This window comes from Puntigrus tetrazona, chromosome 19 (genome assembly GCF_018831695.1).
Source record: "Puntigrus tetrazona isolate hp1 chromosome 19, ASM1883169v1, whole genome shotgun sequence".
Classification (NCBI taxonomy): Eukaryota; Metazoa; Chordata; class Actinopteri; order Cypriniformes; family Cyprinidae; genus Puntigrus; species Puntigrus tetrazona.
The window spans coordinates 19,690,231-19,717,664 of record NC_056717.1 but is presented as its reverse complement, the minus strand read 5'-3'; the positions used below and the strand labels follow the sequence as shown (position 1 = coordinate 19,717,664).

The following is a 27,434-nucleotide window of genomic DNA, read 5'->3' as shown; positions in this document are numbered from 1 at the left end:
CCTATTTTAGTTACATTGTGTACAAAAAATTAAAATATAATATAACTAGGAACTATACCAGTGTAATAATCAGGAGACTTTGCTGCCATACCATGCAGCAGTTGCAATGATATTGCAGCCATGAAATTTTTTTTAGCCAGAGTTACTTCTCTCTGTTTATGTTTATGGCGAATCATGCAGGTAGCAACCGGGCTACTCTGTAGCGGTCCCTACCTATAGTCTGAATATAAACACTTATTAGGTTCCCTGTAGTGATTCAGGACAAGTCAAAAACATGGTTTGGAAAATGGATTTTTTTATAAATTTCATACATTTTGAACACACACAAAACGCTACAGACTGCAGCTTTAATATAGGCCTAAATTATTATTTTGTATTTCTTAAGATAAACTTAAGATCAACTAAGTGTACACAACTGGACACCATGAATATGAGCTAAAATGTGTTTTTAACATACTATCTCTGCATTAAAAACATACCTAGTTCCTTGTAGGACACTTGTCATACTAGTGTACTACAAGTGGTGACTAAGTACATTAAAATAAAATAAAAGACTATAAAGAAATGAACCTTTATAGGATCTTTATTTCGTGCCACCTGTAACTGAGACATGAAAAACATTGGCGGCTTTTACACTTGCCATTAACCTGCTTCCTGTATCCGACAGACAAGTGTAAACGCTCTTCTGATCAGAATGTTATCTGATCAGTGTGTTTTGCTTCTGTGGTAGCTGGATGTGTGTTCGGATCTCAGTGCAGGCCTAATGTAAATGCAGTCCAGCCGTTGTGTCTGCATTCACAGGACGACATCACGCAAAACCCACCCCTTCTCTTGCAAACTGTCAGAAGAGAGAGGCTGTAGAGCACCAGGAAGACTTGTAGTTATTTTCTTTGTTAAATGTGTATGTATTTATTTATTAGTTATTTAGGAGTGTAACGATGTGCTTATCATGTTTTAATGTCATAATGTCTTTTTATTGTTGTTAGCATACACATACATTTTATATTTTAAATAGACTAATAAAACAAAATATTGAGACATTTGTGAGACACTAAAATGTCTCACACATAATGTGAGACATTTTAGAGTTTCAGAGTCTTTGTTGTGTATCGAGAGCCACAGTATCCAGGGTAATATCAGCTTACCACATCCAATAGAAGTAACTCGTCACAGGAGGAAGCTGTCTGAAAGGGATATCCAGGTGCTAACCCGGACTGCACCCAAAAAACATAAAACCAAGCTGCCCAACTCACTGCAGAATTAAATGTGCACCTCAACTCTCCTGTTTCCACCAAAACTGTTTGTCGGGAGCTTGAGCTTGAGCTGTGAATAATATGAAAAAACAATGCACCAAATACACACAGCAAACTGGTGAGTGGTTTGATGAACATGAACGTGATGTTGAACATCTACCAGATTTCAAAATTATTGAGCCACTTTGGGTTGTTTTGGAGGAGTGAGTCAACAAATGTTTTTCTCGACCAGCATCACGTAGTGACATGGCTGCTGCTCTGCAAATGGAATGGCTGAAAATTTCTCTGTATCTGTCATTTTCAAGTATGCTGTATAGTTTTCACATTCTGCTCACTGTGAAGTTGAAATATTCTCTTATTTGTTCAGGCTCTTTTGCTGTATTGATCTCAGGCCTGACAGAAGATTATGCTTGACCATCTTGAGCTGGAAGAAAAAACATGGCTGTCTGTATAACAGTCATGTACACAACGTTACTCATTTCACCTGTGACCTGGGGGTATTCAAGAAAACAAGGTTAATCTGCCATCTGCTAAACCCTCAACTCTCGGTTGATTAACCCAAACTCTATGCTGGTTTCAAAAACACATCCGGGGGTAAGTTCATTCAACACAGAGTATATTCCTGGTTAACACGCAAAACATTCTGAACAGAGCAACAAATCGACCACTCACTGAACTGACGCTTAAAAATACAGAAAAACAGCCATGCTGTTTCTTTCTTTTTCTTCTGTTTCATATCACCACCTAACTTGTGGTTGTGCGATATATACATCTATGTATATATATTTTTTCATTTAATCTTTAATCCTCTTGAATTATACACATAACTTTCTTGCAACTATTTGAAAATCTGGAATCTGAGGAAGCAAAAAATATTCAAAATAAGTTCTTAGCAATGCATATTACTAATCAAAAATGATGTTTTAATATATTTACAGTAGGAAATTGTACGGAAAATAATCTTTACTTACTATGCTAATGATTTTTGGCATAAAAAAAATACAGCAATTTTTTTTCACAACGTATTTTTGACTATTGCTACAAATATACACCAGCAACTAAAGACTGGTTTTGTGGTCCACGGTCAAATATAATTGTGTGCACATTTGGTCTTCAGTAGCGCATGTACTGTCGCTTCCAAGTAAGATAACCCTAAAACATAACATACTCCAGAGCAGGTTCTCTTCAGAAAGCAAGTTGCTTTGGCTACTTGCATACCCTGAAAGTCACCTCCATTTTCCGAAACGAAAGTTGAGGTTATCTGCTTACTTTTAAACATACTTAGGTATGTTGCATAACTTGCTTTCTGGAGCGCCACCTTGAAGCAGAACCTAGTGTTAAATATTTCTTAATTTGACAGTGTTTGTGCTGGGTTGCTTTCTTTTTTAAATCAACGACTCAAACCCTTCGTATGCAACCTCCAGATGCACAGCTGCTTGCAATCAGTACTAAATTGGTGTGACTGGTATAAAGGGAGAGGTGTGATGAAACATATGCTATCAAGCCATGCAAATGCTCACAATGATCCAGAATCAGGTCAGCACATCATATTAGCACACATTCACAACATATGGAGGTTGTGCTGATTTTGGCTTTTACCTCAATAGCACTTGCTCAACTAGTTCAGTTTCAGGACCCTCCGAAAACTAACTGAGCTATAGTAAGACAGACATAGTAGTATATAGTAACATATATGCCGCTTATAAAAACTTTTAGTCTAAAGTCTCTGCTAACCAGCAGCATTTGATTAGCATTGAAAAGGTTCAGGTGGTCAAAAAATCAATGCGCTTTATCTAGCATGTAAGCAAATAACTTTTTGAATGTCACATAGTGATTAAATAAATAAGTCAAAGGATTTTTCCTCATTTGTAAAATGAATATTATATCACAGTAGATAAGTATGTTAGTGTGAACCACAGCACGTTAGCAGTCATGGTAAAATGACTATCATTCTATAAATTAATTTGAACCAAAATTTAAAATAGGAGCTAACATTGCGAGTAATGTGCCACTGTAAGACATTACATTCTGTAAAATAATCTTTGGGCAGGCTAGGTCTAACGTTCAAACTATAGCTTTCTATTATTTCTGACACAAACTTCAGTAACGTGAAACCTTCAGGGACAAACTCTTTAGGATTAAGGAATAAATCTGGAGAAAATAGTGATTAAACATTGAAAAGAACGAGGACTGCTCATCCTGTTGTGTCATTCAGTTTGTGACGTGAAGGTGTGTCTGCAGGATATTTTTACACCTTCCTGGTTCTGGATTAACTTTAATTTCACCACAGTCATTTCCTTTTGTGGAAAGCCATGTATTGTGAGGTTCTTGAGGATAGTTTTTTTTTTCACATCCATTTTATGACTTTGGTAGGGCAGCAAGAGCAGGGTATCAAAGTGAAGTGCTCAGATGTCAGTATCAGAAACTAACCTTAAATAACAGCTGTTCTCAACACTGAAAATAATGTTTCTAGCACAGCAAATCAGCATATTTTTTATGTGAATAATAATTATACTAACAATTGACGTTTGCTAGCTGATATTAAAACGAAACATTTATGCTAATGTTTACTGTAAATTGTTTTATTTTACAATATCTCTAGGCCTACGGTGTATTTAAGTAAATTACTACTGATCCTTGTCTGTAAATTGATTATACTGACCAACGAATCCTTTTCCCAGAAATCATGCTTTGTGTTTTTCATCAGTCTGGTGAATGAATCACTTAACTTAAACTAATCCCACGGAACTAATTAATCCTAGTGATCTTACATTGTGTACTTTGTTTCATTATATCAGGCCTACAAAAGTTTAGAAACGAGTGATGGCGCAATTAACGCACAATGGTCGGAAGGGAAGGGTTTCTCTGATTTCTGGTTTCTCTGACTGTCTCTAAACAACTGTCGATACGTGCAATACACTGCCTGCAAAACGTATGGGTTTAGAGTCACAGCCACAAAACCGCCAAACCAAACACAAACCAGCCCAGGCTAATATTTAACCGCGCAATCAAATTCAAATCTCTCCCAATCTGGCAACACTGGTCGCGAAGCCTATTTTTTCGAGTTTGTCGCCCTCTAGAGTTAAGTGAGAGAAACTCAGTAGTAAATGCTGCAGTTAAAGCAATCCGCAAATTTAGTAGAATTTCGTACTGGCTGTCCAACCCTTAAATACATTTTGGGATAATAAATAATCCATTCCTCTAATAAGAATTCGTTATACGATCAGAATGGTTTTGAATTGGATGTATTTAATGCCTATTTATTTGACAAGTCAGGAAAAATCCGGACTTTTGTAAAATCATGGTATGACATTCAACAAGTTATTTGCTTACACTTAACATTTAAAATAAAACGACCCATTTTCCTGTAAAATAATGCATTTAATAGCCTACTTCCCCTTTGTCAGTTGTTGGTGTTGCATTAAAACGTCCTATTTATAATCATGTTCCCCACCACCATTTAACAGAGATTAAATTTAAAGCAACACAACTTAATATCTTTGTGAAATGTCCATGGTTTTAAATATCCATGAACTTTCCACAAAAAAAATCTAAGTGCAAAATTGTTGCATTAATGCATTAAATAAAATGAGCAATACATTTGTTACAGTGACGGCAGTTACAGTTAAACCATTTATATGCCAGAGACAGGTGTTGAATTGATAGAGGTGTGTACTTTAGAAGAAACCCCTCCCCCTCTGATACATGCCTCCTATCTAACCTGATCACAAGCATAGTTACGTTCTGATTAATGCTTTTTGTCCATATTCACCTTTCCAAACAAGCAGGTAGGTTTAAGTGATTTATTCAACATAGCATTAGTTTAAAATAGTTCTGAAACATATTTGATGGTAGTTTTTAATGAAACTGAATTAACGTGGGCTAAAAAAGTTGAATTTTTAATCTTTAACATTAGTAAAATAATATTACCGTTAATGCGTTAATCAGCGTCAAATAATGTAACCTTGTTGTAGTGTTATTAGCTGTAAATATAATTTTAATGTTGGCTACTGAAGTGTTACACATCACTATAATGCAGAGGTGAACTTTGGGTCACTTCTACACGGCTGACCCTGAAAAAAAACAAATGTAGATGACTATAAAGACGAACCAAAAAGTTATATATTCTGCCACTTTAAATTTGATTCTGACTGAACATCAGTGTTTGTATCGTTCATTTTAGTCAGCTGTTGTTAATGCATTATCAACGCCAACTAAAGTAACCTCACTGTAGACTGTTATTCGTAAATGTAAATGCATTTTTATGTTATAGCTACTGTGTTGCACGTATAGGCTAATGTAAGCTATTTCTAGTCTAGCAAATACCACAGACCTGAATAAAAAGATTAGAAACGATAAAACGTGTATTATTATTATAATAATAATAATATTAAGTTATTGTGGCAAAGAGAACTAAAATTAAACTCTTTAAACTATATATTTGCTCGAGTGCGGTGCACCATCTATCAGTTTCCATGAGCAACCGGTTGCAGCATATTCGGTTACCATAGCAACGTCTTATAATAGTCCCTCGCAGAAACGCAGTTCTGATTTACTACATAATATCCATCTTTCGCGATTTTAGTTTTTTTTTAAAAGCTGATTTAAAAAAAAAAGAAAAAAGAGTATAGTAGTAGTACAGGACAACAAACACTTTTTCCACAGCTGGCGTTTCTTCGTGTCCTTCATCCTTCCTTTACATTTAAGACAAAGCTATTGGCAGTTGTGGAGTTAGTAGTATTAAGTATATTAACATCGCAACGCCATTTTTTCCCTCTTTTTATGTTTTTTTTTTTTCTCCAGGTGTAGGTTTCTAAACGCTCTTCAGCCGGTTGAAAATATGGTTCTCTTCGTTAAACGGAGGACTTTGTGCATCAGGGCGCTCTTCACAATCGGCATCTTCTTTCTTTGCGTGCTCTTCCAAAACGCACTGATCCACCCTTTCCTCAAAACATCCGTCGATTTCCCCGGCGGAGGTCTGTGCGCTTGCGATAAATGTGTGACGGATCTGAACGACACCGATTGGTTCTTCACGCGGTTCAACCCCACTGTTCCGTTTCTCCTGAACAGAAGAAACAGTGCGTTACGGCCAGACGTCTACAGATGGTGGAAGGTACATGCGTTCAGTCCGGATCTCTGGAAACTGTGCTTAGTTTGACCCCAAAATCGAGAAATCGTATGTATACCTTTTTTTTTTTTTTATTTATTTATTTATTTTTTTTGCCAATTTAATCAAACACGAAATCGCATAGACTGGTAATAAAGTTTGGAAAAAGTTTAAATAACGAAAAATTATGTATTTTTTTCGCACATTATGTTTGGATACGTCCTGATTGCGAGGATGCGCGTAGTCAGGGATTGGTCGCTTTCTAAAAAGCTCGTGCTAAAATGGTTCAAACCGATCATTCATTGTAACGTAAAGTGATATTAAGCCATCTTTTCTGTATGCTCGGTGCGAGATTGCAAAGGGAACAAAGCGCACACGCCTCGACTAATTATTACCAGATCGCTCTATTTAATCAAAGATGCGTCGTTTATAATAAGCAAACATGGCAACACATCATGAACGCGCTTCTAAATTATTCTGGTCTCATTATTACTTTTGGTTAAAAAATAGCGGATATCAAACGTGCTGGACGGCAGAATAATCAAGTTTTGTTTCGCGCAATGTTTTTTCAGAAGTAGAATTTGTGAATGTTAAACACTTGATGGCAGCACAGACCAACAGTCAACCTCCTCATCCTGTACTAGCTAAACTAAGACTGCCATTTATGTTTTGGTTTTATTTTAAAATGTGTTTTCCTATAATCCCCTTCTGGAGGCTCCATCTGATCCTGTTTTAACGTTTGCATAGGGTCTACAAAGGGAGACCTTTAACGTTAGCTACACGGAGGTGGTGGATCAGATGTTTTCTCTCTTTCCTGATGAAGAGCACTACTCGGACGCCGGTCCCGATCGCTGCAGAACCTGCGCTGTGGTGGGAAACTCTGGGAACCTCCTGAGATCCAATTATGGTCCTCTGATAGATCTTCATGACGTTGTCATAAGGTATTTTCAAATTTGAAGTCTTGACAATTCATACAACTGAAGATGATTTAGGATTCATTTTTGTGTTCAGGATAAACAGGGGTCCAACAAAAGGTTATGAGAAGGATGTGGGGTCAAAGACCACTCACCGGATTCTCTACCCTGAGAGTGCCGTGGATTTAGAAAACTCAACCCACCTTGTTCTTCTGCCCTTTAAGATCAAAGACATGCGCTGGCTCGTCAGTGCCTTCACCGCTAGACAGATCACTCGGTAAGACTGCGTCATCAATATTCACTCACAGATTTAAGAGAAACGATCCTTCAGACATTTTACATACAACTGAATGAGTCTTTGTGTTTCTTCAGCACTTACATTAGAGTGAGATCTACAGTAAACGCTAACAAAGACAAGGTGAAAATCAAATGCATCAATCAATGTATAACTTTTGGCTCTCACGCATGGTGTATTCAGTCGTTTTTTTGGGGTTGTCTTTAAGGTGATGATCATCCATCCTGAATTCATTAAATATGTCTATGAGAGCTGGCTCCAGAAACACGGCAAATACCCATCCACTGGATTCATTACACTGATATTCGCTTTGCACGTCTGTGATCAGGTAGAAGTTTTCAATTACTCTAACACTCGTCTCACAAAGCCAGACATTTCACTATTGCCATTAAGTATAAGGGGATTATCTGATTGATAGCACCAACCACGGCCATGTCATTTACAGACCAGGCATAGTAAACTGTTTGCAGTAAAAACGGTAATATTGTGAAATATTATTACAATTGAAAGTAGCCGTTTTCTATTTCAATATTTTTGTAAAATGTTATTTATTGCTTTGTTGCAAACCAGAACTGTCGACATTATTACTCCAGTCTACATTCTAATATGCTGATTGAAAATGTAATTTTCTTTTTTTGAAAGCTGGTGTACTTATATTCAGATGCAGCCTTCATGTGCATTAATCGACAGAATGAGTGAACCATGACCGTGCCATAGGTGTGCTGTCTTAACGGTCACCTTTATCTAACCGTTTAAACGTTTAGATAAGGATTCCTGGCAACATTATGGCAATGGGTGCCACGGTTGCCAAATCTCACAATCAGTGTGTGAGACCATAAACGGAACGTAACAAAATACAAACCTAACACACAAAACTGTATACAGTCCTTACAGAGGAACAGCTTTGTTTCTAAAGTGAAAGCCCCCCTACTGATCAGTGACGGAAAATTGACCAAATCTAAAAACGTATGTGCTGAGGCTACAAACACACAGCTGTAAATGTAAACAGATCGATGGACAAGATGAGTTACAGAAATCTCAAGACATACATTACCTTTTTATATTGTTTAATATAGCAATTATTAATAATATAAAATATAAAGCTTTGTCATGCTTTTTACAGTAAGTTAAGTTTAATATGCTACCGTAGTCATTGCCCTACTACGCTCATGCTTATTTGTGCAGATCTTAATTCTATAAAACACTGTTAAAGATGACTCAAGGGAGCCGTTTTGATCCCCTGAACTTATCAAGGTTAAATGGATGCTAAGGACTTTGTAGGAACATTTAAGGGAACACTTTAGCACTTAAGGGTTTACTTAAGTGAACCTGGTTTTTCTTGCAACCCACGTTTCACTAAGGGTACCCTTAAACTTATAATTGAGGGTTTTCATGCAACCGGGCCCTGAATTGCCTGTCTGTTTCTCACACAGGTCGATGTTTTTGGGTTTGGAGCTACAGATGCCGGGATCTGGCATCATTATTTTGACAGGAGCTTGACTTACTTTAACAGAGGCAGTCACGGCGGTGACTTTGAAAATAAGACCATAAATGAGCTCCTATTGTTAAACAAGATTTCTATACATAAAGGGTGGTAAAAATCCTTGTGTCTGTGGTGCAGGCTTTTAATGAAACTGCTTGAAAAGCCTGCATTTTCAAAACAGAAATATGTATTTATTCGTTGTTGTTAATGGGGGGGGGATTAGAAACGACTAAGAAATTGTACTGTGAGGAAAATAAATAAATAGATATTCAATTGCGCCTGGTATGCAAACTATGCTTTAAACAAAACCCTTTTAAATGTATACTTTAATACTACAGTTATGCATATTAAGTTAACTATTAAAGTATTTTCCATCAAACATTACTAAATATTTTCACATGACACTTAAATTGTATTTCTGTATTTGTAAGAAAATGTTAAGTGTTGGTTATTCACACTGAAGTATTTAAAAAAAAAAAAAAAAAAAAGATGTGGATCCTATGGACATTCCCCATGATCACTGTCTTTGTCTAATACAAGTAATGATGTGTCTCACCCGAGTGCAAAGAAGCAGAAGAGCTATCAGACAAAACTGACAATTACATAAAGGATAGCTGTTATCAGAAACCATTTATCGCTGCCGACCTGTTTGCCTTGCATTATCTTAAGCAGTAAATTATGCTGCGTGTGTCAATGTCTACTACATTTTTCGTCAGGCTACACCTAAAAGCTTTGTGTCGTGACTCTTAAACATAAAAGATGTGACGTGTGTGTCTGCATCTTTGTAAATCCCGTAGCTTTCAATAGCGTATGCTGAACCCTGCAGCTCGTTTCACAGCATCCGAGTGATTCGAATGCCTCCGAAAACGTGGCTACACGTGTGCGCTTTCATGTATTCCATCACTTTAATGTCTAAAGAGCAGAAAGTGCATCACGTGTCTGCCTCGGTGAACAGGATGTCTAAATGTGCGGGCAGAGTGGAAAAAGTAAAATAAAACGAATTCTAGCAAATGCAGTCTTTCAATTGGGCTAACATTTTACCCAAGACAAAGACGTTTGTGTCTGTGTGTGTTTCTTTAGTATCGTGTTTGCTTGTTGCTGTTCGGCAAGCCAGTTGATGCGAACATACTAAAATACCGGCGTATTTGAGACTTTGCCCCCATAAAGACGCGTTGTTTAAAGGCTCAGCCGTTTTCCAGCTGTCTTCGCCGAGGACAAAGTTAAAGTATTACAGCACAATAAAATTCAAAAGACGTCATTGTCGGGTGCTATATTTGCCACATTCTTACTCTAGCATATGTTGAATGTTCTTCTGTAAAGAAGTTGCGAGGCATACGTTTTTATCCGATTACAAATATTTACAATTTAAATGTGCAGACCTGCTGTCTTCTGTAAGAAACGGACCAGGTACCAAGCATTCAGAATTATTGAGAAAATACTTCTGGTGCCTCCTGGTGGACAGCAGAGTAAATATAATCATATCTAGTAGAAGTTCATATTGGAAAATCACAGCTTGATTTACCTTTTGTAGAACCACACCTTTACTAAAAATAAGACGGTTACACAATAGGCTAACCATGTTTTTATGTAGCAAAACCATGATTAATGTTTGTAAGGGTACCCTTTTTATGGGTTTGGAATGCCCTGTTCTTCCTTAAAATCATTTCAATGAATCATCGGGTTCACAACAACAACAACAAAAAGATTTGTTCACGAATCGGACTCGGACCGACCTGATTTTCAAAGTTCGACCCACTCAAGTTTAAATGCTGCATGAGGTGAGGTGATCTGTGATACACTGCCTTGAAATTAGCTTTCTTAATATATTGTCTACAGAATATCTACAAATTGTCCCACAGTTCAAAACAAAACTCCATCGTGACTGTGAAAATATTCTATTCACTAAAATACTTTCTGTCGGCAGTAACACATCTGTTATAACGAACACATTAAAGACTTCTAGAACATTATAAGCAGACTCAAAAAACAAAGGTTTCCTTTGTCCAATATAGGGTGATTGCAGGTAAAGTATATGGTATGTTATAGCTGTCTATCTTAAAAGTAATGAAGACTATATAAATTCCACATTTAACAGTGTCCCACTTTACCTGCAATCATCCTACTTCGTGAGAATAGGTTTATCAAATTCTAGAAATGAACTGCTTATGTTACAAAAATGCAGTTTTTTAGACCGAATAGCTGAATCTGATTTAAAAATGTGTTTTTTCGAGTTTTACAGGATAAAACAGAGGACTATTACGTTTCAATAGTGCCAGTAGCCTATTCACATTCTGGTCAACAACTGCTTGATGGAAAGTGCACCATATTCAAATACACGAATATTTGTAAGATTCAACTGGGCTGTTATACATAATAATAAAAAATGTAGCTTGAACTGCACATCAGCATATTAGAATGGTTTACGAAGGACTCTGTGACACTGAAGACTGGAGTAATGATGCTGAAAATGTTGCTTTTAATAAATTACATTTTAATATAATTTAAAACCGAAAGCAGTTATTTAAAGTATAAATCGCAACGTTACTTCTTTTGCAATTCTTTAAATCAAATAAAAGCAGGCTTGGTGAGAGCTTTAAAAACGTGTTAGAATTAAAACTAGTCTTTGAGTAGGCTAGATCCAAATCTGCATGCATTTTCATATGCAATATATTTGGGGCACCATTGACTTCCATAGTAGGAAAAAAAATACTATGGAAGTCAATGGTGACCAAAACACTCTGGTTACAAACATTATTTAAAATGTCTTCCTTTGTGTTCAGCAGAACAAAATTCATACATGTTTGGAACTACTTGAGGTTGAGCACATGAAGGAATTTTTCAAGTTAGCTTACACTGAATCAAACAAAATCTTCCTAAATATGATGCAATTTCAGAGCACAACAGTTGCTGAACATGTTTAACATGAGGTTTACATTATTATAAGCACCTGAGGCTTTAATATACAATATAATGGCCTATTACAGTAAGATCAACACAGCCGCCCAAACTTGTTTTATAGCTGCCAGCTGTGTCAAACTGTCAGAAGATATTTTAAGCAGTCATACCAGTGTATTCAATGAATGCCTTTCTTTTGAATCATAATTTCAAAACTCATCATTGTCTGATATTTATCACTTAGGCAATATTGCTTTTGAGTGAAGCCAAAAGAATGTTAAGTTTATTCTCAAGATCTCTAAGGCAAATAGTGCAGTATCAGCATTTTTTTTAATGTAAAATGTATAAAGAAAAAATATAACAAATTTTTTCCCCAATAATCATCCTTTTTTTTTTTTTAAATGTAACTTTTTTTTTTTTAAATACAATTGTTATTTGGACTATCCTCGTATTTGAAGGCCATTAATACATGTATATCCTGTTTTAGACTTCTGTTTGGCTTAACTACCGTGATCATAACTTCAAGATGATTTTAACAACTTTATTGATCTCTGTACAGACACTCAAGAGAAAAACAATGAAAAGCTCGGGACTTTCCAGCAAGTTAATACCTGGTGCGATTGAAAGTTAGCACAAAGAAACAAGTGAATTAATCATGACAAATTATACATTTGTCAAAATCCCTTTAGTCACCAACAAAGCAACGGTCACTTATGCCGTTTGAACATTAGAAAATAGATATTAAATGTTGTGCTCGTTTTTTGCAAAAAAGTCTTGCTGAAACGGAATTACTAGGTTGATATTGTTCATGTTTCCTTGGTTGGTAGATGCATGATTTTAGCACTTAAAACTTAGAAAAGTTCGATTCTCGTGGTATGTCACCTTAATGTTGACTTTGATCAGATTACCCAAAAATGTCACGCCACAAACTCTCAAACGTTCAATCTTTTTTTTTTTTGGTTATGGTCCATAGAGTCTTCCACACCCCGAAAAAAAAAGAAGTTGTTTGTGACGACCTGAGCAACATACCAAACCACTTTCGGGTCGCCCGCACAAATAGAGATTTATGGAATGTTCACTAACCACACGCATGCACACGCACATGCAAACACACACACACAAAAAGTACTAATCACAGGTAATAAGTCAAAGAAGCTCAAAATCTGCATCACTGTGGATTCATTCTTGCACATCACTTATGCACATCAGCATAACACTTCAATTACATACAAAAAAATGCCTCAGGGTGTTTTTTGAAATAGATTGAGCTTGTAGTTTTTCAAGTGTCAGTTTCCTATTTTTTTTTTTTTAAACTTTATGCACTTTTAAATACATGTCTATGCACAACATATTGATCAGCATTTTTGCTCTAAATGCAGCGAGATACAATTAAAGGGATACAATTTTTACTATTGGGTTTCTACTATCAGTTTCTCACCCTCACGTTGTTCCAAACGCGTATACATTTCTTTCTTCTGTTTAACAAAGAAGATATTTTAAGAATATCGGTTACCATTTAGTTCCCCATTGACACCGACAGTATTTTTTCCTCTAACAAACCGTTTATGCCATTGACTTCTATATTAGTAAATTAATGCTCAATTTAATATATTCCAGAAACGTTTTTGTTACCAACGTTCTTCAAAATATCTTTTGCGTTCGACGTTTGAAACAAGATGAATGTGGAGTAAAATTACAAAAAAAAAATATCACTTTTCGTTAAAAGCATTCATAGACACACAGTTGAAAAGACAAAACAAATGGAATGTTATTTTTCCATGAAACTATTTGACCAAATACAAAGCAAGAGTGCAAAAGGGCAGTATTTGTGGCCAAATAGCTAGCACGAACAACAGTGAGGTAAATGCTTTCATAACGATACAGATTTCAAGGGATTCCCAAAATTTCAATACCTCGTTTTGTTTTCCAAGTACAGCTGCATCATGGTGTTGAATTCAAAGCTGCCACCATAGCGCCTGTCAAGGTTTTCTCGAGTAGTGGTACCAGTTTCCATATTGGTCGTGAAACCTGGATGGAAGAGAAGGCGAAAGTGTCTAGACAATAATAATTAATCAAAAACGAATGGAGGGGAACAGGATGTACCTGATCGCAACGTGCAGGGCGAATATAATAGCAAGAAAGCCAGTGGATGGATATTTACCATGTTTCAGCAACCAGATCTCATGGACATACTTAATGAAAGCTGGATGAAGAATCATCACCTTACGAGAATTACACAAATTAATTAAGAAGTTAAGTACAATGACTATAGGATGCTTTTGGATCAGCCACTTTAATATCTAATTATAATTATTTTTATATAATTACAGTGATAAAGACACTTCTAATGTTTAATATTTGAAACACATAAATTCATTTAAACATCTTCCCTTTGGAGATTTAATGCATGCTATCCAAACTTACTATTTATGATCATTTTTAAGACGATTCTTTTCAGTACTTTCAGTAATTCTTACATTTTAGAACATCAGAACAAACATTCTTAAGGAACACAATATTCGTAATTATCAATTTATCAAAAATGTCTTCAAGTTGTTCCAAACTTGTACGACTTACTTTCTTCTGTTTGACATCAAACATGACATTTGTAAGATATGTAAGCAAACAATAGCTGGTCTCCAGTGACTTAAAAAATGCTATGGAAGTCAATAGGGACAAGAAATCGTTTAATAAAATAATAAAGAGAAAAATCATAAAGGTTTGCAACAACATGGCGGTAGAAGCTGAATTTATTTTACCTTGCTGTGATTTTAGAATGGCACGTTATGCATTAGATTCCACAGAAGCTGTGAGCACAATGCAATCTTAATGTGCATTTAAACACAGCTCTGTAATCTCTTAAAAGACAGGGCATTATTTTGACTTAAGGCACATATAAGAAAGCTTTTGAGCTGCAGACAAGACGTGAACACTTGACAGATGAGTGTTCTGATTCACTGCTCTGAGGAAAACCTATCAAGATTTTTAGTACACAAAATCTTTACCTGTTTTTCAGGTTGAGGTAAACTTTTTATGCTCCATTTGAAACAAAGACTGGATGTGAATTCTTTTTTCACTGAATAAGATTGATTTGTGTATGAATCAATCCTAACCAACTGTAACTATTTCGCTTTTATGAAAACCCACTGGACTTCATAAGATAGAGGTTTTTGTTTGTCCCGAGTGTGATAAAACATCAACCTCACTTTTTTAGGCACAATTAAATATCTATTTAGTAAAAGGGTTAGCTGTTTTAAGGTGAAAACAAACTGACTTTACAAACCCAAAACTGTACTTATATAGCAGGGGTAGGCAAAGTCGGTCCTGGAGTGCCGATGTCCCGCAAAGTTTAGCTCCAACCCTGAGAAAACCCCTCACCTGCCTGAAGACCTTGACTAGCTTGTTCAGGTGTGTTTGATTAGCGTTAAGTGAAACTCTGAAAGACATCGGCACCCCAGGACCAACGTTGCCTACCCCAGCTATGTAAGACACTGGCATCTATTTTGTGTAATGTCCTGAAAACGAATAGTTCTTATAAAGCACAAAGTCGATTTGGTCTAAAGCAATTCTAAAGAAGTGTGAAATACTTGAGAAGCTCAACTTCACGAATTCCAAAAATTCTTCAACAAGCCTCGGTGCGTGTTGTGCAAGACTTCCTTTATCTACGTGACAAAAATGATGCAGGTCAGTTTATGTATGGTATAACTGACAAGGTCATGGTGTTGTCAGGTTTTTGCATGTGCAACAGATTTGTCACACGAATGACACTGGTAATCTGAACCCTTTATGTGCTAAACCCTTAACATTCCACTCACCTTATGTCTGTTAGCATTAACACTCGGCCTTACGTTTTTGTAAGTGCTGTTAAAGACAAGAAAAGAGCCAAAATAAATTCAAATAAGCATGATTTTAACCCGGTAATAAGCAATAGAAGTCCAAAACCTGGCATTTTACCAGATCAAAGAGGTCTATAATTTCTAAGGAAAACCTTCCATTAACATGCCAGTGTTTCTAGCAGCCAAGACAATGCCTTAGAGATGAATTATAGACCTCCTTTATCCAGTTAACAGTTAACCCCTAGCTCCCTAAACGCACTTCATTGGTTGAGCCGATGTCGCTTTGCTCAGTCCAGCTCGTTCGTTTTAACAAATCAGTGCACTTTGTTGCTGCTAGTGGTGCGTGGTTTATACACACTATTTTAACTACTGCTAAAAAGAAACTGAGAAACAGGATTTATTACATTTCAATTTGAGTCCCAACACAAACACTAAATATGACCGGCTGACAGATAGGATGTTCCAGGATCCGCATGGTTACGCTTCATCTTTGGGGTATTAACACATGTCATGACACAAAGTCAACTACAAACTAAAAATAGGAGATTTTTTGGTTCATCTTAAAACAGATGTTAGTGTGAAAAATATTAAAGGGCCCCTGAAATGCCTTAAAACACAAGCATTCTTCTAAGCGGTGATCTACTGTGAACCTAAACGAAATGAAACAAATAAAAAATGACAGGAAAGTCTATTTCCTTATAAGGGTGCCAGGAACTTTTGAAAAACAAACAACCCCACTCCTTTTAAAGTAGCATTTTACGCATGTGTTGTGATACTCTAAAATGGCAGAAGACGCAAACCAGAAGAGAAGAATGGCCATGCTAAAAAAAAGAAAAAAAAACTGTAGAATTTTCTATTCTGTTTTGGGCAGGGTTCTTTTGTTTTAGTTTTTTTCAGCAGGGTGTTTGAGTAAATTATATTTTTTTTCTTTGCGCAAAAAAATAAAAATAAAAAGGATTTTCCTAGCATTGCAAAACTGAAATTGAGCCACTGATGTTTTTTATGTTGTTTCTGGACCTGGGCTCATTTAAGTTTAAATGAGGGTCCGATGAATCTCTGATTGCATCCAAAAATATTTTAATTTGTGTTCCAAAGGTGAACGAAGGTCTTACGGGTTTGGAACGACATAAGGGTAAGCAAATAATGACAGAATTTTCATTTGAACTAACCCTTTAATGGAACTATCAATGCCAAAAAACCCCACTAATTTTTTTTAAGTGAAGAAATGTTGCTCACCGTGTGATATTTTTAGTGGTAAAGGCACTGATGAGCCACTCCATATCCAGAATCTTGAAAGGGGAAAGCACCAGGTAGGTGGAGTTGTCCACATCTGTAGCACTCTCAGGATAGATAAACCGGTGAGTGGTCTTAGACCCCACATCGTTCTCATAACCTTTTGTTGGGCCCATATTTATCCTAGCTTAAAAAAGCACGACTGGGTCAAGAAACATATGAAATATGAGAATACGCAAAGGCTACATGCTGACCAAGAGAAACTTGCAATAATGGCAGACTGCAACATCTGTAAGCCTCTGACTAAATATATCTCGGAATTAAAGATCTCCTTCGTTACCTAATGACAAAGTCATGAAGATCTATGAGGTGTCCATAACAAGATCCTTTAAGGTTCCCTGAGTTTCCGATCACAGCACAAGTCCTGCAGCGCTTTGGACCAGCATCCGAGTATTGCATTTTATCTGGAAACAGAAAAAACAACTTCTCCACCACTGCTGTGTAGTTGTCATCGTTCTTATTTTTCTGAAGATCCTGGAATGTCATGGAAAAGAGAAGAGGTTTTGCTATTTTGAGGCTCACAATAAAGAAATAATATGATGATTCTTGCATTTAAATTCTGTTCCAAAATCCAACTGCACAGGAAACTCAACGCTGATTTAAAAAAAAAATTAATTAAACACACATACTGCCTACACAGCATCTCACTGGTTTTTGGAATCGGTGCCATTTTACAGATCAATACCTTCCAGTACTTGCAGATATCTTCACTAAGGACATAATTTTCACGGTTAAGCAGTGGTTGAATAGAGAGATCATAGAGTTCATTGAACCAAAAACTGCGGGTCTGCTGCCTGATGCAGCCATTGCATGCACACGTGCCTTCTGAGACCTCGTCCACAGGAGTTCGGAACACCAGGAGCATGCAGAATATAATCACACATATGACCCCTGTCATATAGGAACCCTGATAACGCAACAACAGCTGCATCTTTGCTCCTCTATTCTCCTGCAGGAAAAAAATAATATGTATATAAAGTATAAAGTATGAAGTTCTGGGCATAAAAGAGCAATCATCAGCATTTAAATGAACATTCTTGCATTTGTTCAAAATACAGGTGTTACTTCTGAATTCAAGATACCGTGAATTCACCTGTGGAATGTGACCGTCACCCCACAAGCTCCACAGACTGGTTTTACATGAATGAGCAGGCCTATGCATGCTGAGCCTTCGGCACCGGTGCACCGATGATTTATTTTTTTTTAATGCGTAACATTTTTAGAAGCTGAATATCATCGGACTTAAGCGCAGCACTGCAGAAAGTCGTAGTATGCGTGGAAACGTGATTTTTATATATGTAAATAGTTTGAAGTTTAATTCGGCTGTACCCCCCAAAAATATATAGTTATAAAACAGTTCATGCATATCACAATTTTTTCGTCTTACGTTGTAATTTTTGCTCATAAAAAGGTCAAAGTAATGCATCACTCAGAACTGTAAAGGCCCTTTTTTATTTGTGTACATTCACAATACCAACGAAATGTTACGCCTTTATGAAATAAAACAGAGGGCTTGTGCCGTCTAAATGAACCACACATTACTATTGATAGCCGCTATGCAAATATTGTCTGCGTAAAATGAATTGTTTGCAAAACAGCCTCTTATTACATAAACTATACTTGACCCGAATCAAAGTCGAGTGGAGTCAGATTAAACTCGATCTTACCCTTGTGTTTATAAACTTTATTATTGAATTAAGGCTAGACTCAAAAAGTCACGATTTGCTAGATTTCTGTTGTTTTACCCATTTAATCCCACTGGTCACGCAAGTTTTTCCATTTATAAAGCCATAAACTTTTACTGGATGGGGGCATCATCAAGAAAATGATGGCGGCATCAAAGCTCCAAAACAAAAGGCTAATAATGCATGTTAACATAAAGATGTGACAAAGAGTTTTTGGCACACATCATCTTTAAGGTGTCTCGTATTAATATATGAATTCACAGTTAGTTTTGTTGAGTGTGGACGTGGAATGATTAAACATGTTGATGACCGTAGGATAAAAAAAAACGATAGTGACCGGTAGGATAAAAACAATTATTATTATTTATTTTTGGAACGTCTACAAAAAAAACACAGAATGCGACGAAATATCTGGATTGAAATCCCTTCCTGAGATGTTGCTTTATGACAAACAATTTGAAAATGATTTAGATTTAAATGACAATTACAAAATATAACCATATTATCATAAAGTTGTACATTTTTTCACTAAATAATTTATATGTTATAGAGAAACTTCCAAACATTTGTTATCTCTGAAAAGCCCTGAATGTGTTCTGTTCAGAACTTCACTCCTGAATGAATCATCCATTTGGATGAATCAAATAAATGAATAAATGACTCGATGACTTTACCAGCACCTGCTGGCAGTTTTCGTTTATTATTTAGAGTATAATTTTATTAAATAAACAATTTCATACATACATACATTTCCATAGTAATAATAATAATAAAATAAATTATAAAAAGTATAGTTTACCCAACCAAAAATGACAATTGTGTCATCATTGACTTACATTCATAGTCTAAAAGTGTATATGTTATACATTTTATCAAACAAAATATTTCTTGCTGAAGCTAGTTGCCGTAATGTTCGCTTGACGCTTTAAAACAACAAATAAATGATCTTTTAGAAGTAATTTCTCAGCAATATTTGACGTGCAATTAATCTGTAATTAATTAGATAAAAACTTTTAATCGCTTACCTGCCCTAGTTAAAATAAATATTTTTACCTTTCATTACATTCATTTTGTAGCTATATAATCAATTTTAAGATCCTTCATTGAATATAACTCTCATTTATCCCTTTATATTTAGTCTAAAACCTGCATAACTGTAGCAAAGCTGTTTGTTAACCCTTGAAACTCTTGGCCACAAGAAAGTTATGTATTTTTTGCCAATAAAGATGTAGACAAAATGACTTCATCGCTGCCCAAAACGTACTTTTAAATGAATGGGTTGTTAAATTGTTAACACATTAAACCGAACATCTCTGTTCATTGTGTGTTTTTTCTTATCTATACCCTTTATATATTGAAATCTTGTTTCTCTGCTGAAGCTGATGCATAGTTTTGTTTTCAAAGTCTCCACCGTGAGGGCCCCCTTTATAGTGAGTGCGGCTTTTGTCAAAGTAATGATGCCAGGTTCCGGTGCTTGAAGCCCCAAAGCCAAAGACGTTCACCTGCGTAAGAGACGGAGCGGTTTTGTCATTTTATCGTGTATATTTAAATCATTTAACCATTTCCGCTCTCAAAACACACAAGCGGACACTTCAACTTTTACCTAAATGGTTACTCAATGGTTTTGCCATTAATCACTTACCTCCGTGTCGTTCTAAACCAATAAAAGCTTTGTTTGTTTTCCGAAACAAAACATATTTTTGCTGAAAATCGGGAGGCCTGTGAATGTTCCGTTGACTGCCAAACAATTACCCCGTCAAGGTGCAGAAAAGCATGAAAGATGTCTTCTGAATGCTCCATCTGCCTTTAGGTGCCTTTAATATTGTGAAGCTACAAAAATACGTTTTGCATGGAAAATGCAACGTGTTTAACTATTTAGTAGATCATCTGGTGGAATCAATGAGACAGTCACAACCCTCCTGGGTTTCAGCAAAAAATATCTTACATTTTTACATGTTTGGAATGACATTAATTACATATTTTTCATCTTTCGGGGTGGAGTCACCCTTAAAGCACATCGGTTATCGGTTAGTTAGGGGCAAAAATACCATGTGAGTCAGTGGGAACCAGATGCAACGTGGGTTACCCACGTTCTTCCAAATACCTTCTTTTGTGTTCAAAAGAAGAAAGATATTATTATAGGGTTAAAGCAACTTGTGGGTGTTTAAACGATGACGAAACGTCCACCAAAGCGTGCGGCAATGCATGGATGCGAAGTAAATGACATGCAGTGTACAGAAAACCCCCGAATGAATGCCATCCAGGCGAATATGTGAATTGTTTGTGCACATGCAAAATTGAAAGGCAAATATTTGTGTGCCTTATGTGTGTTTTGCTTCATATCATGCGCCTTTCACACGCTTAACTTCTGTTTGTGTAATATGATAATCTAAACAGTTTTACCTGATCACAGATATGCAGGGCAAATATTATAGTAATGAAGCCAGTAGATGGATATCTGCCATGTTTCAGAAGCCATTTCTCATAGACGTATTTAATGAAAGCAGGGTGGAGCACCATCACCTAAACAAGAACATTATTAGACACGCACCACTGCTCATATTAAGGCTTAATAAACAAATCTCTTGGATTTTTATTGACATTCATTTCATGACGTGGATGCTCACCTTATTCTCATCTGCTTGGATTGAAGGTTTGACTCGCATGTAGGTACTGAGGAACAAAAAGACGGCTCACTAGTTATGCAGATATATAAGTATGCGTTTTTTTTATTGTTTTTTCAAAAGCACCCTCACCGTTTGATGTGCCTAGTGGTGAAGGTGCTTATGAGCCACTGCATGTCGCGAATCTTAAAGGGAAAAAGCACCAGATGGGTGGAGTTGTCCAAGTCCATGGCACTCTCAGGATACAGAATCCTGTGAGTCGTCTTTGAACCCACGTCCTTCTCGTAACCTTTTGTCGGGCCTTTATTTATCCTGAGGGAACAATGCAGGTGTTGATAGGCTATCTAAAGAACTACCGTTCTCGTTTTCTCCTTCTAGTACCTAATCACGACATCGTGGAAATCTATCATAGAGCCATAATGGGACCCCAGAAGGTTCGCAGAGTTTCCCACCACAGCGCAGGTTCTGCAGCGATCGGGACCGGCGTCCGAGTAGTGCTCTTCATCAGGAAAGAGAGAAAACATCTGATCCACCACCTCCGTGTAGTTGACTCTGAGCGTTGATGGTTGAAGAGCCTGGGCAAATATTTGAAAGCTCAAGATCGTATCTTTTAAAAACTTAATCGTGCGTAGACCATCAAGATCAAACAAATGATCTGTGGTTTCATTTTCACATTTCTACATGACTCCAGGACATTCCTCACCTGACACGACTAGTTTTAAGAAGCTACTTCAGGATGTTACGTGCTTTTATGAAACTGCGTATGTGCGAATTATTATCTTGACACAGAACTTGCAAGCTAAACAATTTCTGGCCTGGGATTTTCGTTGCACTCTTTAAGTAATGTCGAAATGATACTGTCATTATAAAAGACCTATATGAATATCACAGAGAGCGTTCCTTGTCACAAAAAAATTATGATAAAAACCTTTTGGATTTGTTTTATTATTATACCCCAATGCAAACTGCAAACACGTGACTTCACAGTTCATGGGTGGGGTCCTATACAGATTTTACATAACTATATAAATATAAATATATCATTTTATATAACAGACCTCCGCTCGACTTTGAAGTCTTTGATAAAGAGAATATTCGGCTTTAAAGACGTACCCTCCACCATTTGTAGGTGTCTCGACGCAACACGCTGTTTTTTCTGTTCAGCAGAGGTGCAATGCTGGGATCGTATCGATAAATGAACCAGTCGTCGTCCATGAAGCCCATGACGCAGGATTTACAGGAGCACGAGGCTTCAAAGATCGAGTCGTCGAAGGAGTCTGCGGTGTTTTCGATCGGGTTTTGGGTGAACAAAAGAAAGACGGTGGTGAAGCTCAGAAGCAGGGTGATGTAGTGAGACGCCCGTCTGTTGAAGATGCTCATCTTTGGCGCGCGTCGTGTTCCTGGTGGACAAATACCATTTTTATTAGAAAGACGGAATAGCGGTTATGCGTTAAAGTTTCTTATCTTCAGGAGACACGGGTCTGTTTCTGAAGCCACCACCCCGCGAAGATGCGCGATAGATTGCGCAATATCTGATGGATCGTATGAGTTCTCACATTTTAAACTGGATTTTCGAACCATAATAAGTAAAAACCATAAAAGATACCATATAACTTCGACTCCGCTTTAGAGGCGCTTTTCAGTCGGCTATATGGAAAATTAAAAAGTAAATTAACGTTTTGAGAAATATTTAATCATTTTTGCGTCATTATTTAATTAATGCGCTTACGTTGTCGCTTTTTTCAATATTGAAAACATAAAATAATAATAAATTATACAAAAAAATAAAGCGTTTTAAATCGGCCTTTTAGCTTAAAAAAAAAGTTAAGTTTAGTTAGCCTAATTTTTTTAACACAAACTTCTCAGACTTGCTCACTTTATCAAAACTGCTGTTAAATAGCTCATACTGTATTACAAATGTTCCGGAGACCAGACATTTTAAACGAATTTAAATACAAATTGACTACTAATAACCAATTTAATAATTACCCCAACATCTGGGGGTACTTACCTAAATCGTAAGAATAGGTTCCCCGTCTCTCCTGAGCCAGTATTGATCGGAGTATATATTATAGCAAGCAATTACTTTTCCTGGACTTTTTTTCTTAACATCCGAATCATCAAAGAATCCGAGCGCCGAAATCTTCTGCCTCCTCAATAAAAAAAGGCATTTTATGTTTGCCTCTCAACTCGAATGACCGGTTTTACCCGTTCATATTTCTGCTGGATGGTGCCAAGATGCAGTTACAAATAATAATAATAAAAAATCCTCGACATGAATACGAACAGTGCATAAAGCGTTTTAAAAATGTCTTTGATTTTTTTTTTTTTTGGAGCACGGTGAGTGGAGACGATGAGGTCTACCTGTCCAATAGCATCAACAAGGATGGGCTTTTTAAATATAGACAGTAAGCATGCATGAGAACTGACAAATTACACCGGTCCAGAGAAAATCATCATTATCATTATGTATTTAATTCATTTATTTATCTGCGTATTTGTGGGTCTTTAAGCATTCTTTTGAGATTTACAGCATGGTTTACAGCATCTGTTTTTTTTTAATCAACAACCTAAAATCGAAAAGTTGTCTTATAAAACGGGAGAATGCTTTATTAAAAGTAATGCATTCAGTCTTACGCGGAGCTGTAGCCTGTAACAGTCCGTAATGTTTCGTAGCTTAAAACCAGCGTGGGTCTTTGAGTCTATCTGAGCATTTGTCGATCATCTTTAAACCCGTGCTGAAGAGAATCGATCTAGTCTTCTGGTGCACACCGTGGATATCAGTAACTCCTGACGTTCACGATCAAGGTCCACGGACGCGCACGCATCGCTGGACTCAAACACTAAATGGGGGTGAATATTTACTTTTTGTCACAGTTTCCTGGTTATTTATCAGATGGTAATTGGATATTTACTCCCTCTTTTACGCTTTGATTTCCGAGGCTTTGTATTTATATAAATAATTCTGATAACTCAGTGGTCATTCTCTATTGAAAAAAGTAAGACAGCTATATAGATATATATATATATATATATATATATATATATATATATATATATATATATATATATATATATATATATATATATATAAATTAGAACATGCTTCGTAGCACTTTTTCGCATGCACTTTTTAAACCGGTTCTGATTTCTAAAGACCAGCATGACACAAACACGTTATAATGTCAGACTATGTTACTTCAGAGCCAGTGCGTTTGTTGTGAGTTCAACTGTGAGCTCTTTCTGATTTTCTGTCGTAACACCAGTAACCGCAGGGGCGCCACGAACACGCCCCCAGTTTGGAAAAATAACCTTTTTAAATAACCCATTTATTGTTATCCAGTACACCAATTGTAAGTTTTAAAATGTTATTTCGGACATATTTTGGTGATAGGGAGTCCAAACATGCGGGGAAATCTTTATTGCGCGTTAACACAAAAACACGTACTTGGTAGGGGGGGTAACGTCGTCTTCAGGGTTGCCAGGTTTTCGCAACAAAATCCGCTCAGTTGCTACTGAAAACCAGGCCAAAACTAAAGGGTGTCTCTTAATCTTCCTGGCACAAACAGAAAAATGAAGCCAGTGATACAGTATTGTTTTTTCAAAAGGCAAATAAAGCAAGTTTGCATAAATGTTATACATTCGCAGACTATATAAAATGCCCATTTTTATCATTCCCCCAGACGCGATTTAGCCATTTTTGTGTTGGCATTAAATTCTAAATTATTTAATCAAAGAGATAATTGTTTAAAGAAATAGTTCACTGAAAAATGAAAATTCTGTCATCATTTACTCATCCTTGAGTAGTTTCAGATTTTTTTTCTTCTGCCGATACGGGAAGATATTTTGAAGAAAGTTTGTACAAGGCTGTTTTGGATCAGCACCGACTTCCATAGTAGGAAAAAATACTATGAAAGTCATGACCCAAAACAGCCTGGTTACAAACTTTATGCATAACAAATAATGCATTAAAACAACACGATAAGACATACCGATTTTCAATATCAAGCAGCAAAACAAACTGTGCAAAAAATGGCTGGATGCAGATGAGAAGGGAAACTATAGGCTACCCATAGAAATGGCGGCACCCATTTTTACATCATAAAAAAAGTGGATAAAGAGCAGAGCAGATAGTGCGCAGCTTCAAGTAGAAAGAAGTTTACTTCTGTCGTTTTGTGTTTCTACTATTAAATATATCACAATATAATAAGAATCCTTAAAAAATTGCAAGAGGGAGGTCATTACTTTTTTATAACTTGAGACATTTCTTTTTCAAAATGTTGCAAATAAATAAGCTGCTTAGTTTATTGGAAACTTTTTATGCTGGATATTAGAGAGTTGGATATTAGAAAATATTGACACGTTGTGTTATCTTCAATTTATTCTTTAAATGTTTTCTCTTTAAATTTACCTCCATAAACATGGCAGAAGAATGTAATTGTTCACTACAAGCATCTGGATCATGTTTTGGAATATTTGAATAGGTCCAGCCCAAATTAGTGTCATGGAAAAATATATATATAACTTTAAATCTGCTACTCTTACTACTCTTCATCTGATCAATGATTTCTATAAATAATTATCATTATTGTAATTAATTAATTGTAATTAATTCCTGCAGCTGATCTCATGAAGAAAGGTGCTAGAAGATTGACCTGGAATTACCTCAACCTTACTCTGAACCGGCCCTTAATCAAAGAGCAGAAGTCAATCAATCAATCAATCAAAAATGCTCTGGGGTAAATATATGAAGGTCATCTTCTTGGTTTTGTTAGAGTGTTTTTCACTCGGTAATCCAGCCCAATGCACGGTAAACTGAGAACGCTTTCATATTATGTAAAACATACTTTATTTGAGCCATCACTTCAGTCTTCAGTGCCAAATGATTCAATAGAAATCATTCCAGTGCGCTGGTTCATTGTGTTTGAAATGGAGCCAAACATATCAGAAAACTCGTTTTGGTTCATTGCAATTACAAGGTCCATTGTATCTATTGTGCTGTGTCAAGGGAATTCATGCGTGACTGTTTTGAAATTCTTTGGATTTAATTTCAGTATGTTTTAGCCTAAATATTGAAGGTGTGGCCAGTTCCATTCATTTTTCACACTGAATAGAAGTCGGTTCTTTAAACTCTCGACAGTGAAAAAAGATCAAGGAAGAATGCATGTTTATTAAAAATGTGAAATATAGATATGCGTGCATGTGCACACTACAGTTTAATTAATTTCTGGACAAAAGCAAAAAATCGTACCTCAACCTTTTGAATGGTAGTAAATGGTAGTGTGCGTCTTTTAAGTAATCAGCTATTTTAGTGTTAGGTTATATAAAATGTTCATGTTAATTTTTATGTTGATATATTTTTTTAATCTATTCACAGTCTCCTAAACCAACAAGGAGCAAAGCTAATTACTCTAAAATGATAAAAGAATTGTTTTCTACAGAGATACAGTACAGAGATGGGGAACTCTGGGAACCTTTTGGGGTCGTACTATGGCCCTGGTATTGTCACGAATGAGCGGTCTGAGGCGTGCGGATCCATGTGCAGGCTTTTATTGAACAACGGCATGGTCAAAACAGGCAGGCGTCAAACAGGGCAAACAGATGTATAAGAGGCGAGGCAATAACAAAATCCAGAGACAGGCGGTGGTCAGGTCAGGCAGCAAACAATCACAGAATCTAAAGACAGGCAGGGTCAAAACCAAAGGATCTACAACTTAGGAAACTCGGAAACTACAATACAACAGGCGAAACAATGCAACCTGCAGGTGAGTGGCTTGCTGCAGTTTTTATAGTCCTGGAACAGGAAGTTGTCGCAGAGGGAGTGGATGCAGATCACCCAGAGGTCAGGGCTCCCTCTGCTGGCTTGGTGACATAGCCCCCCTCCTAGGAGCGACTCCTGGCGCTCCCCATACAAAACATAACTGTTAGCTTGGGAGGGGGTTCCGGGAGGGAGTCAGCACACGGAGTCCAGGGAGGAAGAGATGGAGGGAGGAGCCAGGGAGAAGACAGGAGGAGTCCGGAGCGGGAGGCAATCCAGAGCCCAGCCATG

At 36.6% G+C, this 27,434-nt stretch overlaps 3 protein-coding genes across 5 annotated transcripts; 1 reads left to right on the top strand and 2 right to left on the bottom strand.

Moving 5' to 3' along the window:
• The first annotated feature begins 2,760 nt into the window (after window positions 1–2,760).
• Window positions 2,761–13,869, top strand: st3gal1 (ST3 beta-galactoside alpha-2,3-sialyltransferase 1). Of its 3 annotated transcripts, none has more exons than XM_043218176.1 (7): window positions 2,761–2,789; window positions 6,057–6,366; window positions 7,108–7,301; window positions 7,372–7,551; window positions 7,647–7,692; window positions 7,778–7,897; window positions 12,921–13,869. In XM_043218176.1, the coding sequence occupies exons 2-7, from the start codon at window positions 6,094–6,096 to the stop codon at window positions 12,957–12,959; spliced, it is 852 nt and encodes a 283-aa protein (XP_043074111.1). In that variant the 5' UTR covers window positions 2,761–2,789; window positions 6,057–6,093; the 3' UTR covers window positions 12,960–13,869. The 3 variants fall into 3 exon arrangements, with proteins under 3 accessions (XP_043074111.1, XP_043074108.1, XP_043074110.1); XM_043218173.1 differs by lacking the exon at window positions 12,921–13,869 and adding an exon at window positions 9,003–9,860; XM_043218175.1 differs by lacking the exons at window positions 2,761–2,789; window positions 12,921–13,869 and adding exons at window positions 4,997–5,041; window positions 9,003–9,860.
• Window positions 13,870–13,991: 122 nt separating this feature from the next.
• Window positions 13,992–18,847, bottom strand: st3gal1l2 (ST3 beta-galactoside alpha-2,3-sialyltransferase 1, like 2). The gene is made up of 5 exons (XM_043218179.1): window positions 17,762–18,847; window positions 17,357–17,550; window positions 17,020–17,199; window positions 15,763–15,808; window positions 13,992–14,169 (listed from the first exon to the last, which is right to left on the bottom strand). The coding sequence occupies exons 1-5, from the start codon at window positions 18,236–18,238 to the stop codon at window positions 14,020–14,022; spliced, it is 1,047 nt and encodes a 348-aa protein (XP_043074114.1). The 5' UTR covers window positions 18,239–18,847; the 3' UTR covers window positions 13,992–14,019.
• A 349-nt stretch (window positions 18,848–19,196) lies between these two features.
• On the bottom strand, window positions 19,197–24,326 carry LOC122324011 (CMP-N-acetylneuraminate-beta-galactosamide-alpha-2,3-sialyltransferase 2-like). Its single transcript, XM_043218177.1, has 7 exons — window positions 23,397–24,326; window positions 22,499–22,785; window positions 21,767–21,960; window positions 21,518–21,697; window positions 21,389–21,434; window positions 21,165–21,284; window positions 19,197–20,263 (listed from the first exon to the last, which is right to left on the bottom strand). The coding sequence occupies exons 2-7, from the start codon at window positions 22,763–22,765 to the stop codon at window positions 20,096–20,098; spliced, it is 975 nt and encodes a 324-aa protein (XP_043074112.1). The 5' UTR covers window positions 22,766–22,785; window positions 23,397–24,326; the 3' UTR covers window positions 19,197–20,095.
• Window positions 24,327–27,434: the final 3,108 nt, after the last annotated feature.

Excerpts from the sequence above, each read along its gene's own strand:
- st3gal1 (XM_043218173.1), top strand. The coding sequence starts at position 6,094 with ATGGTTCTCTTCGTTAAACGGAGGACTTTGTGCATCAGGGCGCTCTTC. Across the intron at positions 7,693-7,777 it reads TAAACGCTAACAAAGACAAG|GTGATGATCATCCATCCTGA; the intron begins GTGAAAATCAAA and ends GTTGTCTTTAAG. Across the intron at positions 7,898-9,002 it reads CTTTGCACGTCTGTGATCAG|GTCGATGTTTTTGGGTTTGG; the intron begins GTAGAAGTTTTC and ends TTTCTCACACAG.
- st3gal1l2 (XM_043218179.1), bottom strand. The coding sequence starts at position 18,238 with ATGCATAGGCCTGCTCATTCATGTAAAACCAGTCTGTGGAGCTTGTGG. Across the intron at positions 17,200-17,356 it reads CTTCATGACTTTGTCATTAG|GATAAATATGGGCCCAACAA; the intron begins GTAACGAAGGAG and ends TTTTTAAGCTAG. Across the intron at positions 15,809-17,019 it reads ACCACTAAAAATATCACACG|CACTTACAAAAACGTAAGGC; the intron begins GTGAGCAACATT and ends TGTCTTTAACAG.
- LOC122324011 (XM_043218177.1), bottom strand. The coding sequence starts at position 22,765 with ATGAGCATCTTCAACAGACGGGCGTCTCACTACATCACCCTGCTTCTG. Across the intron at positions 21,961-22,498 it reads ACACCTACAAATGGTGGAGG|GCTCTTCAACCATCAACGCT; the intron begins GTACGTCTTTAA and ends ATATTTGCCCAG. Across the intron at positions 20,264-21,164 it reads CCCTGCATATCTGTGATCAG|GTGAACGTCTTTGGCTTTGG; the intron begins GTAAAACTGTTT and ends TCTCTTACGCAG.